This window comes from Plasmodium vivax, chromosome 14 (genome assembly GCF_000002415.2).
Source record: "Plasmodium vivax chromosome 14, whole genome shotgun sequence".
In the NCBI taxonomy this organism is placed as follows: Eukaryota; Apicomplexa; class Aconoidasida; order Haemosporida; family Plasmodiidae; genus Plasmodium; species Plasmodium vivax.
In genome coordinates this window covers 2,872,325-2,884,430 of record NC_009919.1, presented here as the reverse complement: position 1 = coordinate 2,884,430, position 12,106 = coordinate 2,872,325, and the positions used below count along the sequence as shown (strand labels likewise).

The 12,106-nt window shown below is 43.7% G+C and overlaps 4 protein-coding genes across 4 annotated transcripts; 1 reads left to right on the top strand and 3 right to left on the bottom strand.

Moving 5' to 3' along the window:
• Window positions 1-1,265: 1,265 nt before the first annotated feature.
• PVX_101430 (hypothetical protein, conserved) lies at window positions 1,266-2,303 on the bottom strand (the record flags this gene model as incomplete). Its single annotated transcript, XM_001613983.1, has 2 exons — window positions 1,266-2,001; window positions 2,166-2,303. The coding sequence occupies 2 exons, from the start codon at window positions 2,301-2,303 to the stop codon at window positions 1,609-1,611; spliced, it is 531 nt and encodes a 176-aa protein (XP_001614033.1). The 3' UTR covers window positions 1,266-1,608.
• A 2,481-nt stretch (window positions 2,304-4,784) lies between these two features.
• PVX_101425 (eukaryotic translation initiation factor 2b, subunit 2, putative) lies at window positions 4,785-6,215 on the top strand (the record flags this gene model as incomplete). The annotated part of the gene is made up of 1 exon (XM_001613982.1): window positions 4,785-6,215. One exon carries the CDS (start codon window positions 4,785-4,787, stop codon window positions 6,213-6,215), a length of 1,431 nt encoding a protein of 476 aa, XP_001614032.1.
• Window positions 6,216-7,019: 804 nt separating this feature from the next.
• On the bottom strand, window positions 7,020-8,787 carry PVX_101420 (adaptor-related protein complex 3, sigma 2 subunit, putative). The gene is made up of 6 exons (XM_001613981.1): window positions 8,306-8,787; window positions 8,024-8,151; window positions 7,760-7,835; window positions 7,546-7,617; window positions 7,344-7,377; window positions 7,020-7,146 (listed from the first exon to the last, which is right to left on the bottom strand). Exons 1-6 carry the CDS (start codon window positions 8,372-8,374, stop codon window positions 7,052-7,054), a joined length of 474 nt encoding a protein of 157 aa, XP_001614031.1. The 5' UTR covers window positions 8,375-8,787; the 3' UTR covers window positions 7,020-7,051.
• A 264-nt stretch (window positions 8,788-9,051) lies between these two features.
• PVX_101415 (hypothetical protein, conserved) lies at window positions 9,052-11,831 on the bottom strand. Its single transcript, XM_001613980.1, has one exon. The coding sequence runs from the start codon at window positions 11,420-11,422 to the stop codon at window positions 9,473-9,475; it is 1,950 nt and encodes a 649-aa protein (XP_001614030.1). The 5' UTR covers window positions 11,423-11,831; the 3' UTR covers window positions 9,052-9,472.
• Between the last annotated feature and the right edge of the window lie 275 nt (window positions 11,832-12,106).

Sequence of the window (12,106 nt, the reverse complement as noted above, 5' to 3'; positions counted from 1 at the left end):
GACGTGCTAGAAGATTCGTCTCCTGCCTGACGTAGCGGCAAAGCGGTACCGGCACTGTGTGGAAGGCATACCAAACGGACCAATCACGTAGGGAAAAAAAAAAAAAAAAAGGAACAAAACAAAATTGACAGAAAAACGCGGCTAGTGGGAGTAGCTACTCCCGATTCTTTTCCCCTTTCAATTGCTCAACTAGTGAGAGTTCCGCAATTTGGAAAATGCTTAGATGTTCACTTATGTACCCTATGCCACATGCGCACTTTGCGATTGTGGTCGAATAAATCTGCGAACATGGGGAGAAGGGGCGTTCTTAAAAGAGCTGGGCGTGCATTCGCCCATTCGACCAATTGCGGATTAGCCGATTGCACGTCTGCCCCTTTGCCGACTGCCCCTTTGCCGACTGCCCCTTTGCCGACTACCCCTTTGCACATTCGCAAAGCGAACAAGTCGAATTCGCGCCGGGATTTTTATCCACAGATGGGCGGCTCCTTCCAAAAGGTACTGAATATGTTGTCAACTACCTGCTCGTTTGTGCCATTCTGAGCCTTTACACATTTGTGACGCTTTAAAATGGCTTTTCTTTCTTTCTTTTTCTTTTTTTTTCTCTTTTTTTTAAGATGGTCCTTGTGCCAGCTCAGGCTCGAATACCCCCACATCCGTTATTGCACAATAAAAGTGCGCCTGTTCTGTGGGGGTGTTCCTCCCTGCGGAATTGTCAAACAGGCGGAGGATATACGTATATCACGTAAGCTGCCCCCTCTTTGGCCTCTGAGCATATCACTAAGCGAGATAACGCATTTAAAAAAAAAAAAAAAATTCAGATTAAAATTAATCGAAAAAGAAGTAGATTTAATTTGACACGATCGCAACTGTGACGAGATAACTAAGTACATGTTATGCCTCTCATCATTAAGAAGGTATGGCATGACACTGGAAATCAAATTGCTCAGGCTGCGCTGTATAGAAAAATTTGTAAGTACTACGCGGGTGAATTTTCAGGAACAAAAGAGGATGTCACTTTGCGACAACTCCGTTTCTCGCACGTCTGTGTAAATATGGACTTCCTAAAAGTTTAGCGGAAAAGGCATTTCACGTTTAGCAGTTAGCGCTTACCACTTACCGCTTACCGCTCTCCCTTGACCCTTTCGGCGCCTCGGGGGGAAAGTAGCCATATGCATATGTCACATACAAAATAGCTACGCGCGGATGTTTTTTTTTTTTTTTTTTTTTTTTTTCCATTTTTTTGCCCTTTCTGATATCCATTTTTTGTACTTATGCTAACTGGGCCAACTGCGCTTATCGCGCGTGCTGCGTTTTTTTTTTTTCCCCCTTGGCTGCTTCCAATGAGGAGTAAAATATGCTTACTTCCTCAAATGCAGAGTGTCCCCTCCCCCAAATAATGCCATAAGTCTCACGTCCCTGCTCGTCCCCACCCATTGGGACATAACTTTACCCCTCAGGAGGGCGGTTTAAAATGTATTTTTCCGTGAGAAAAAAAAAATGATTTCCTCTCAAACCCATGGATTTGTAATTATATACACACAGGGATGCTCAATGTATGAGGTGAGCTCCCTTGGGGGACTCATTCCAGGGGACCATGTTCAGCCTCTCCTAAAGTGCATCCTCCACACAGAGCACCTTTATCAACCCGTCATAATACAGAACAGCGTCGTCCGCTTCATTTTCTCCCTCCTCCTTATGTACAATCTGGCAGTATAATTTTCCGAAGTTTTTTATAATTTTCACGTTATTATTGTCTATGCTGTACTTTAAAAATTCCTCTCTTTTGTCGTAAAAGTTTTTAAAAACTTTTAAATTTAATGGATGGTAATTTTTATTTTCCTTCGAGCTATTTTTTGCTTTCTTATTTTTGATAATTTTAAAAAGCGAGTTTTTAAAAAAAAAAGTCCACACGTCATTCCTGCAGTAGTAGCTCTTCATCTGACCACTGATATGGACATCCGACAGTTGGGACGAATTTTCCAAAATTTCTTTCCTTACGTTCTGTGAAGTGGAATGGAGGGGGGCGCGTCAATTCGCAATATCGAGGGAGGGGGCGCGCCTTCCTCACGCATGCGCACACGTTCCAACATTCCAACGTTCCAACGTTCACATGTACACACTCACACTGGCACACACACAACCAGCAGCGCTTCCCCCAAACCTACCGCGCAGGCCTCCTTGTAGATTTTAAGTCCGATCTCCTTTTCCACGTAGAACTCATCGATCATCTGCTTAAGCGCTTCCTTCAGAGACTCCAGCAAAATGGAATGGGCAAACTTTTCGTCGAATGTTCCCTCGTCCATTTTAATTTGTCGAGCGATTGAAAAAAAAGGCTTGCTTTTTTACCTGACTGTTCATAATTTTTTTTTTTTTTTTTTTTACCCGCGTTAATCTCCCAGCTTTGTGTGCCGCATATAGCTGGTGTGTGTGCGGGGAGGGATAAAAGCCTTAAATGGTCTTCTAACTGAGCGAATATGAACATACGTGCTAACATGTACACATTTTTGTGCGTGTATCTGGGGGGATACAACAAATCAAACTCGGACTACCTTCCTGTGGAAGAAAGAAATTGTCATATGGGGAGAATCCACTTGGAAACCACTTCGCACACGGAATGGTCCCTCGGCAACTGATCTGTTCAATCGCTTAAGTGCAGGCTGTTCCTTACAGACACAACTGCTCATACTGCGAATGGAACTGTTAAAGTATCGCACTTGTGTGAATCAAATTTGTGCGAACTTTTTAAATGCTTTCAAATTTCTTCTAAATGAATGTCTCATAAATGAACAAAAAATTGTTGCCCATGTGTTGTGTGGTATGAAGGGGTGGGGTCTGCCGAGAGGACACTCGATTGGTGTAACTGCGGTGATTGGACAGGCAGAGATACGCCGCTTGCCTGCGCACAGACATAAAGGTTGCACACACGCTCTGCTTCTAGTAGGAGCGAGCACGTGCTTGCTTCGTAACACAGAAAAAAAAAAAAAAAAAATTAAAATAACAAAGAAGTTATCTTTTTATCCTCCCTGTTTTTTCTCTCCTTTTTTTTTTAAATCATTTGGCAGAGTAACTTATTCTGAATTCTTTTAAAAAATCGTTTTCACTCGCTGCTCATCCTCTTTTGAAATAATTTTCCTTTTTTTTTCATTTGCTGTTTGACGTATTTTGGACTACCAACAAATGGGGTGCGACCACCATTCGACAGTTCTATAAGAGTTACACACAAATGGGCAGGAAGAGAAGACAGCGGGGTTCTCCAAATGGGCATATACGCAGTGATTGCAAATGGGGCGACAATTTCGGTGTGCATGTAAAAATATGCCTATCTTTGTGGCGAACTAGGAATTGGCCAGCTGGGGGGAAATTATGTTTCTTCCTGCCTCGCTTATTACAATAAGGGGCAAATCAAATGAGCAAGCGCGCGAACGGTTGGCCGCGTAGACCCTGGCCCGTTTCTCAAAATCGTAGTAGCTCGCCCCGCGTATATGCGAGCAAGCAAGCTGCGTTGCCCTGAACTGCTGAGCCTTTGTGTACGGCCACCTGTTTGGGTGAAGGTCAACGTGGCGCGGCAGCAACGTGGAATAAAATGTCGCAACTTAATGCGAAATGAACGGCACAAAAGGGACCGCGCAAAACGAACCACACAAAATGAGCCACACAAAATTAACCAAACAAAATGAACCACACAAAATTAACCACACAAGATGAACCAAACAAAATCAATCGCTTAAACGCAACTGCCACACAAAATGATGCAAGCGTCCCTTTAACGATGCGCAAAAGAGAAATTGCGACATGCCGCAAGCTTCGGTCCCGTCCTTGTAATTTTTTTTTTTTTTAAAAAGCCCACTGGAACAGCATTTCCCCTCTTGTGCCTTTCCAGTCTCACATTTAAAGTTCGAGCTTTCGTAGCCACATAAAAAAAAAAAAAAAAAATGTATTCATTTGTTGATTTCCCTTTTTTTTTTTTGGGTCCCCTTGGTGTTTTATGGCCACTTTGTTAACCCATCTGAGCGCGACCATTGTTTATCCTTTTTTTTTTTTTTTTACGCGGGTAAATGCGTTTACGCCGCCATTCCCAGGGACATTTTTTTTAGCCGACACAAAAGGAGAAAAATCGATTTGCATTTTATAAAACGCCAGCACTATGCTGATGTGAATACTACTCCACTGTTGTTGCAGTTTAGAGACCCACATGTTGAGTGAGGTCCATTTTGATTTTTTGGATTTTTTTTTATATGTTCTACGCCCTCCCAAGATAGGGGAAAACACTGTTTTTTCTCGTTCTTTCCCATTTTTTTTCTCGTTCCTTTTCCCTTTTTTTCTCGTTCCTTTTCCCTTTTTTTCTCGTTCCTTTTCCCCTTTTTTCCTGTTCCTTTTCCCTTTTTTTCCTGTCCTTTTTCTTTTTTTTTCCGTTTCTTTCCTTTGCTGTCCCGATTAACCCTCGAGAGTGTACCCAAGCCGTTCGAACAGATAGACGCTCTGGCTTACTGCACATATCATGCCTGTGTTCCGAAGCTGACCCGAAATAGGTGCACACGCGCATAGGTAATCCTAGCCCCTCCACAGCGAGTGAGTCGAGTTGTGGCCGTTCGAATAAGCACACTAAGATGAAATGCGAATTGGAACTTGAAAGGAAAATCTCTCCGTTTAATTTTAAGCCGAACGACGAATAGGTGGAGCGTTGTCAGACAAGAACACTCTATGCACGGACCGCGTGTTTAAGCACGCACATGACGACGCACCGACTGGTGTAACTTCCCATTGTACACCGCCGCGAATCACCCATGGAGCTGGGAACCCCAAATGTGCTTCCAGGTTACGACGCGAGCAAGAGTGCTAACGGGAGTGAAAACGCCAAAACGATCATTTCTGACGTGAATGCAAACTATAACGCGGAACGGAAAAACCACACAGTTACACATAATGACGAAAAGGAAGGAACCACCCATGATGGTGGAGGGGACGAGCCGCCCCAAACACACAGCAACACAGAACGGGATAAAGAAGACAAGATAAAATTTGAAAAGAAAAAAAAAAAAAGCGATAAGCTAAAAAAAGAAAGAGAGAAAGAAATCGTAGTGGCATACTGGCTAAAAGGAATTGTGAAAATTTTAAATGCAGGATTAAAAAATGGAGACATCAAAGGAAGCAATTTTATAGGCAAAAAAATAGCAGAGGTGTTAAAAAAAGTGGTGGAAATATCGCACTGGAATAATGTATACGATTTGATTGAAATTATTAAATATTTGGGAAAAGAAATAATCAGAAATAATAAAATGTACTTCATCATCCCGAACATCATCAGAAGAGTGTTAACAATTATTCGCACGGAGCATTTTAAACAGCTATACCTGTACAACAACAACTATGTTGACAATTTGAACAAAAATAACAATTTTCTTGTCGACAAAAATACAAACAAATGCATCAACAGTAAGTACGTTTACGAAAGAGAAATAAAAAATTTCGAGCAGTCATTTTCATTTTATTTCGAAAACAATAGCAAAAAAAATACTTATCACATTCCTGCGACGAACACTTTGAGACATTCAATAATTGAAGGAATTACCGAATTAATTGCAGACATTGACACTTCCTGGGGGGAGACAGAACAAAGAACTTCTTACGATTTATTTATGGAAAATGATGTAATTTTAACGATGGGTTACTCAGTTGGGGTTGAAAAGTTTTTAAAAAATATAAATAAAAAAAAAGATGGAATTTCAGTCATTGTTGTGGGGGGAGATATTAACCGAAATGGATTTCGAATGGCACAGTTACTAAGTGAAGATGGAGTGGACACTACGTACATTTCCGACTCAGCCGTTTTTGCGGTTATACCAAAAGTGACCAAAGTTGTTCTTGGCTCAGTAGCAGTTTCCTCCTCCGGGGGAGTAATCACCAAAATTGGGGGTTACAATATAGCCTGTTCAGCGCAGTTTAATTCAAAGCCCGTAACCATCGTGTTGCCATTATTTAAATTAATTAATGACCCCTTTTATGACCCAATCAGACAAAATGAACTTCAGCCAGGTCCATCTATGATTTACAACGACGCCGATAATTTGTACGTACGCATACCCAAGTATGATTACATTCCTGAGCATTTGATCACTCTGTACATCACGGAAATTGGCCCTGTCGACTCCTTCCAGTTGTACAATATTACCAAGCGGACGTACCACCCGGATGACTTGGACCTCAGTTTCGACTGAACGAAGCGCGCAGCGGTAGCGTAGGAAGATGCCAACTGGTAGGACAAAGGTGATGCGGCGTCCAGCGGTACACCTGTAAGTACTTCCCACGTGTGAATAGCATGGACTCTCCCTCCTCGCTCTTTTCAAGCGCGCAAATTCGGCTCCCGCGTTAGCTTTAACACCCACTTTAGCTTGTTCTTTTTTTTTTTTTTTTTCCAAATTCGTGCAAAAAATATGCCCCGTTCAGGCAAAAATGCGTTTTCACCTGCACGAAAGTAACGGAAAAAAAAAAAAAAAAAAAAATTCAGCACACAACTTGCATGTGCGCGAAATGTGTGTGCAAGCGGGCGTCCGCACAGGGGTGTCTGCACTTTTGGTGCTCCACGCGCTGTGATGACCCGCACGGGGATGCGCACTTTTTCCAGCAAATGCGATATTGCCGCATTTCATCCCCTTTGCGATTTTCGTCCAGTTCTCCTTTTTTTTGTAAGCCCTTATGTACACAACACGCGAAAAAGTGTTTCTCAATCAGTGCGCCGTGCGCCTCCCGTATTTTTTTTTTTTTATTTTTCCTGCACAATCTTCTGCACCTCCGTGTGCACGCACACATCTCGGAGGTGTGTCAACGGAGTCCCCTTTCGTCCCCCCCTTTTTCCATGCCCCGCAATTGTGTGGAAAAAAGGTGATGATTGACCGGGCGAAACACAAAAAAAAGAAAAAAACAAAGTGGCAACATACGTGCGGATGCTCTGCCCACGATTAAATACGTACATGTCTACGCCTGTACGACTGCTTCAATAAATCCTTTTTTTTCTTGGGGGGAGTCTTCCCTGTGACTGGTACCCCCCGTCCACTCAGTCGCCAAAGAAGGAGGACTCGTTTTCAATTAACTTCTTCGCGCCATTGATGGAACCCACTATCGCGTCTATGTTCGTTTCCAGAACGATGCCTGGGGTGAGGGAAAGGAGATGAGAGAGGCGTCATGACCACACGCGCGACAACTTGGAGAATTACATGTGCGGTTACATGCCCAGGCGAGGGGCAACGCAGAGGGCCAACCAAAGGAGGTAGCCAGCAGGCAAAAAAATAAAATAAAATAAAATAACTCCCCCTCCAATGGGCTTTCTTTTCCTGCCTTTTGCATACCTCCCATTATGATCTCATCCAGAATGTAGTTGATCTGGCAGGGGAAAAATGCAAAAAAGAAAAAAAAAAAAAAGATGATACTTCCCAGTTGTGCACAGTTTGGCATGCTTCAACTCATGCGCCATTTTCCCACCCTACATGGGTCCCCCGTTTGGCACGTTCTTTAGAACTCCGTTCAAGTGGTGCTCTCCCCCTTTATTACCTGCTCGTAATTATATATCAAGTCCAACTCGCACACATTCTCGAAATTCGCATCTAGCACTTGAACGAAAACCTGCACAATGGGTCAAACGTACCGTGTGGAATGGCAAGAAGGGGCAAATGATGGTTGTATTTTCTCTCAGCTTTGCTCTCCATCTGGGGAAGTGCTGCTAGAATTTGGCTGTACCCCTATCGGTTGCTCATTAACTCCTTACTTGAATTAGGTCCAGAATACCCAGCTCGCTCTCCATAGAGTCGATGATAAAAATAAAGTACAGAGTTGCGAAGTGCCTAACGAGTGTGTGCAAACGGTTGAGAAAAAAAAAAAAAAAAAAAAAATTCCCATGTTGAATTGTTCCACAGGATAACGGTATGTACACTTTTGCATTAATCTGGATAGTAAAGGTAAGTGGCTTGGGTAGCTGTCCGCATAACGCCACTTCCTTTTTTTCCCTAACACTCTTCACTTCGCTACTCACCTGTACACAATTTTCACATCCGGACTGAACAATTCCTCATCTTCCAAAAAACAACAGCACTCACTGGTAATCCTTTTCTTTATTGTTTCATGAATTCGCTTCGTAACCATCTGTTGCCTCTCATGGCTCTGTGGAGTTAAAAATGGGACGCACGCATGTGTTCACCTTGCTTGTGTAGGTATTACTAAGCGTGTGCGGGCAGGCACACACATGGGTCATAGCGCGTCATTTGCTTTTTCCCCTTTTCTCTTTCGTTTTTTCCTCCTTCCGGGTTGCACTTACACTCCCATCGTAAAATCGGAGGAACCTGGGCTTCCCATTGTTGTTTATTATTAGAACGCCTTTTATCATCTTGCCTGCGCAGCTTTGGCTACGTCGCTTTGGCTACGTCACTACGGCTATGTCGCTTTGACTATGCCGCTACCGCTTCGCCGCTTCTAAGTCTTGCTAATAGGCTTTCCTCTCCTTTCAGCTGCTACGAACTGCCGCGCTTGCTGCGCGTACGTGGGCATAACGCACATAAGGGAACGTCCACAGTTATGCCTGGCCGCTTTCGCGAAACTTGCAGCATATCGCGATTCCTTCGAAATGGTTAACCGTGGGGACTATCTTCGTTGGTGAAGCTAGCCCCCCCCTGTGTGTTGCTAAAAGGGCCAACAGTAGGTTCACTCGTTCGTCAGCTTATTTTTTTTTTTTTTTTTCCCACCTGTACCTTTTCGCGTACTTTTGCACAGCTGTACGACCCGTTTAGCCCACTTTTCTGTGTCAAAAAATTGCATTTTTTTGAAACCTTTTTTTTTTTTTCGGAATGCTTCCTCCAACGTGAGTTGCCACGGTTTGGAAAAATATGCACCCCGTGGTAGGGGTACCTGTGCGAGGAATTACCGAAGATGCACAGCACTACCCTTTAACTGCGAATTTGCTAACCCCTTTTTTGACGCGTTTGCCACGGGGGGAGGTCCTACGCATGCATTGTGGTTGAGAAGGAGGAACTATTCCGCGCACCCCGTTTTTACTCAAATTGAACTGGACTCAGTTGAGCTCTCCTTCACGTCAATGCGTTCGATAATGAGGATACGCAGTGGTCCGCTCGTGGGGGGAGGCCGCACCCCTGTGCTGCAACGCGTAACAATGAGCAGTGCACACAAACGGTTAACAAGTGAAGACGAGGCCCGGGGGAGAAGCGAGATAAGCACAACATCATCCGTAGGTAACCCCCCGACGATGTGCACAAAAAAAAAAAAAAAATTCGCCGCGGAAACTTAGACGGACAAGTCAACAACGCAAGGGGGGAACAAAGATGAGGGGTAAGTGAAGCCCACGGGGGAAAGCGGCACAAATGGGCGAGCAAAATGGGCGAGCAAAATTGGCCAGTAAAGTGATCGAGTAACCGGGAAAAGGAAGGCAACGCCCCGCAGAAACGAACTGCCCAACGGTCGGCGCAGCACATCAGATCCCCTTCAACAAGGTGTACCTCTCCTGGTATGCCTTTAGCTGCGCGTCCTTCTCGGCGATCTGCTGCCTCTTCCGTTCGCACTCCTGCTCGAGGGTGGCCGTCAGCTCGGAGCGAAACAACTGAAAGTCGAATTCGAGTTTTTCCAATTCTCCCTGCTTGACAAAATTGTTATGTTCATCCTGCTTGCTCTTAATCTGAGAAGCGATCGATTCTTCCAACTGGTCATACTTGTGTGTGAGGGCATCCTTCGTCTCTTTTATTTTAGCCTCCCAGGAGCTTCCCTGTTTGGCCACTTCTAAATGAAGAGCGCCTAATTCTTGGTCGACCATCTCTAATCGATGCTGCAAATCAGCCTGCTCATTTCCCAGGGTTGCAATTTCTTCCTCCCGTTGGCTAACCCTCTTAGCAGTTTCGTCTATCTCGTTTTGGAGCGAGTTGTGCATTTCATTTTTTTGGCACATATCAGCGGACAGCTTCTCTAAGTGGGTTTTTAATTCTTCGTGTATCCTCTGCACATCATTTTCGTCTGGCCCCTCCTCCGTCTCTCGTTTTAAATTGGCTAGCTGTTCGTTGGACAAATTTACTAGCTGCACAAGTTTTGACAATTTGAAAAAGAAATCTTTTTGCTCGAGGAGTAGCTTTTCTGAGTTTTCCATAAGCTTCAGCATTTCTTCCTTCTTCTTTTCATTTTCTAACTTGACATTCTCTAAGTGTGCCAATTCGGCTTCGTGTCCCTGCAGGGAAGCGCGGCATTCACTGATGGATGTGCCTACCGCCTCCATCCTTCTGTGGAGATTATTGTAACTATCCCGTAGCTTTGCATTTTCATTTTTGACCGCACTGCATTGGTCACTTATGTGTGAATACTGCTCCTGTGTCTGCTTCAAATTGGTTTTCTTCTTGATTAGCTCATCACTTAACTCTTTGATGAGGAGGGACTCCTGTTCGTTTTCCCTTTTGCTCTCCTCACAACAGTGGGACACACTAGTCAGGTCTATCTCCAACTGATGGTAACTTCGGGAGAGTTCATTTTTTTCCTCCTCCATGGAGGTTACTTCATTTTGTAACTCGCCTATTTGAGCAGATAGCAAGTCGCATTTGTCATTGATATGGGCATTACAGCGATAGAGGTCACTTAATATGATGTCATTTTCATCCTTTAACCTCCCTAGTTCATCATTTTTTATCTTCCTTTCGGTGGACAGACTTGAGATTTCCTTTTGCATTTCCTCCATTTGCTCCTCAATTTTGTTTAAATCGATTGAACTTTGTTTCTTTTCATTCATTTGGGAGTTACATTTTTCCTTTATCATATCGAATTCTTTTTTATATTCTTCTATCCTGGTGAGTAATTCCTTGTATTTATTTTCCACTTGACTTTTTTCTTCCCTTTTTATCTCTATTTCTGCCTGAACATGTTCATATTCTTTTTTCAAATTTTCCACTCCTTTTTGCACACTTATGATGTTCTCCTTTGTGGCGGTAAGTTGGCCAGTCTTCTCCAACAGCGATTCGTATGCTCTATCAAAATTGGCCAACTCATTTTCTTTTATATTTTTCAATTTCACATTCATATTTCCATTTTGGTCACTCAGATCGCTAATAATATTTTCGTATTTGATAAAAACATAACTCAGATTGGTCGTCGTGTATTCAAAATAATTTTTTATTAACTCTTCTTCCACTTTCAACTCCCTGTTCCCTTCCTTTATTAACCTCTCCAACTCCTCCGTCATGCATTTTAAATAGGAAAACTTTTTTTTTACATTATTCAATTCGAATTCCGTTTTCGATCGCTTCTTCAGTTGCTCGCTTATAATAATGCTGATGTCCGTTTTGATATTTTCAAATAATTTTATTTCCTTTTCCTTCTGTCTGTTGTTGTATCGAGTGTCCAGTAGGATTGTTAGGGACCCTCGCGACCTCTTTGTCGTCTTTTCCATGGTGCGCGCGATGGGTGAAAGTGACCCCTATGCAATTTATATCCTCTGAATCGATTCGTTCCTTTCCTTCCCACTGACGGGATAGCCTAGCAAAGTTACAAACTGGATGGAACTCAGGGGGGGGTAAATTTTGCACACCCTCTACGCTTACGCCGCAAGGGGAGTCGCCTCGCCGGGGAAGACACAACACACGTCGACGGTCTTCCGCTTAGCCCCAGTCGAGCTGCTCCCCTTTTTCTTGTATTTTGAATGGCGCACCCAAAGCTACGGGTTTATCACGCTATGCAAAAAAGGCAAAACAAAACAAAACAAATCAAAGAGTGTTTTTCCCCGGGGGGTTGGGACAACCGAGTAAGCAACGGCATAAGCAGCGGGAGAAGTCATCAGGCTGAACTGTGCAAAGAACAACATTAAGGGGAAGCGGTGAGGAGAAGCGGTAAGGGGCAGCCTCAACGCGCTACTTCTACGCTCCACTCCTATGCACGTCGCTTCCCCTTCTTTTTCTTCTCCCCCCCCGCCCACAACTGTACATACACCACTTCTACCAAACGAGCGTGCAGCCCTCGCGCGGTGGACTGATGGGGTGTACACCTCCACACACACCGGTTTATCCCTAACGAAGGGCGCTTATTTAAAATTTGCGAGTTGCCACACAAAGGGCAAAAAAAAAAAAAAAAAATCATC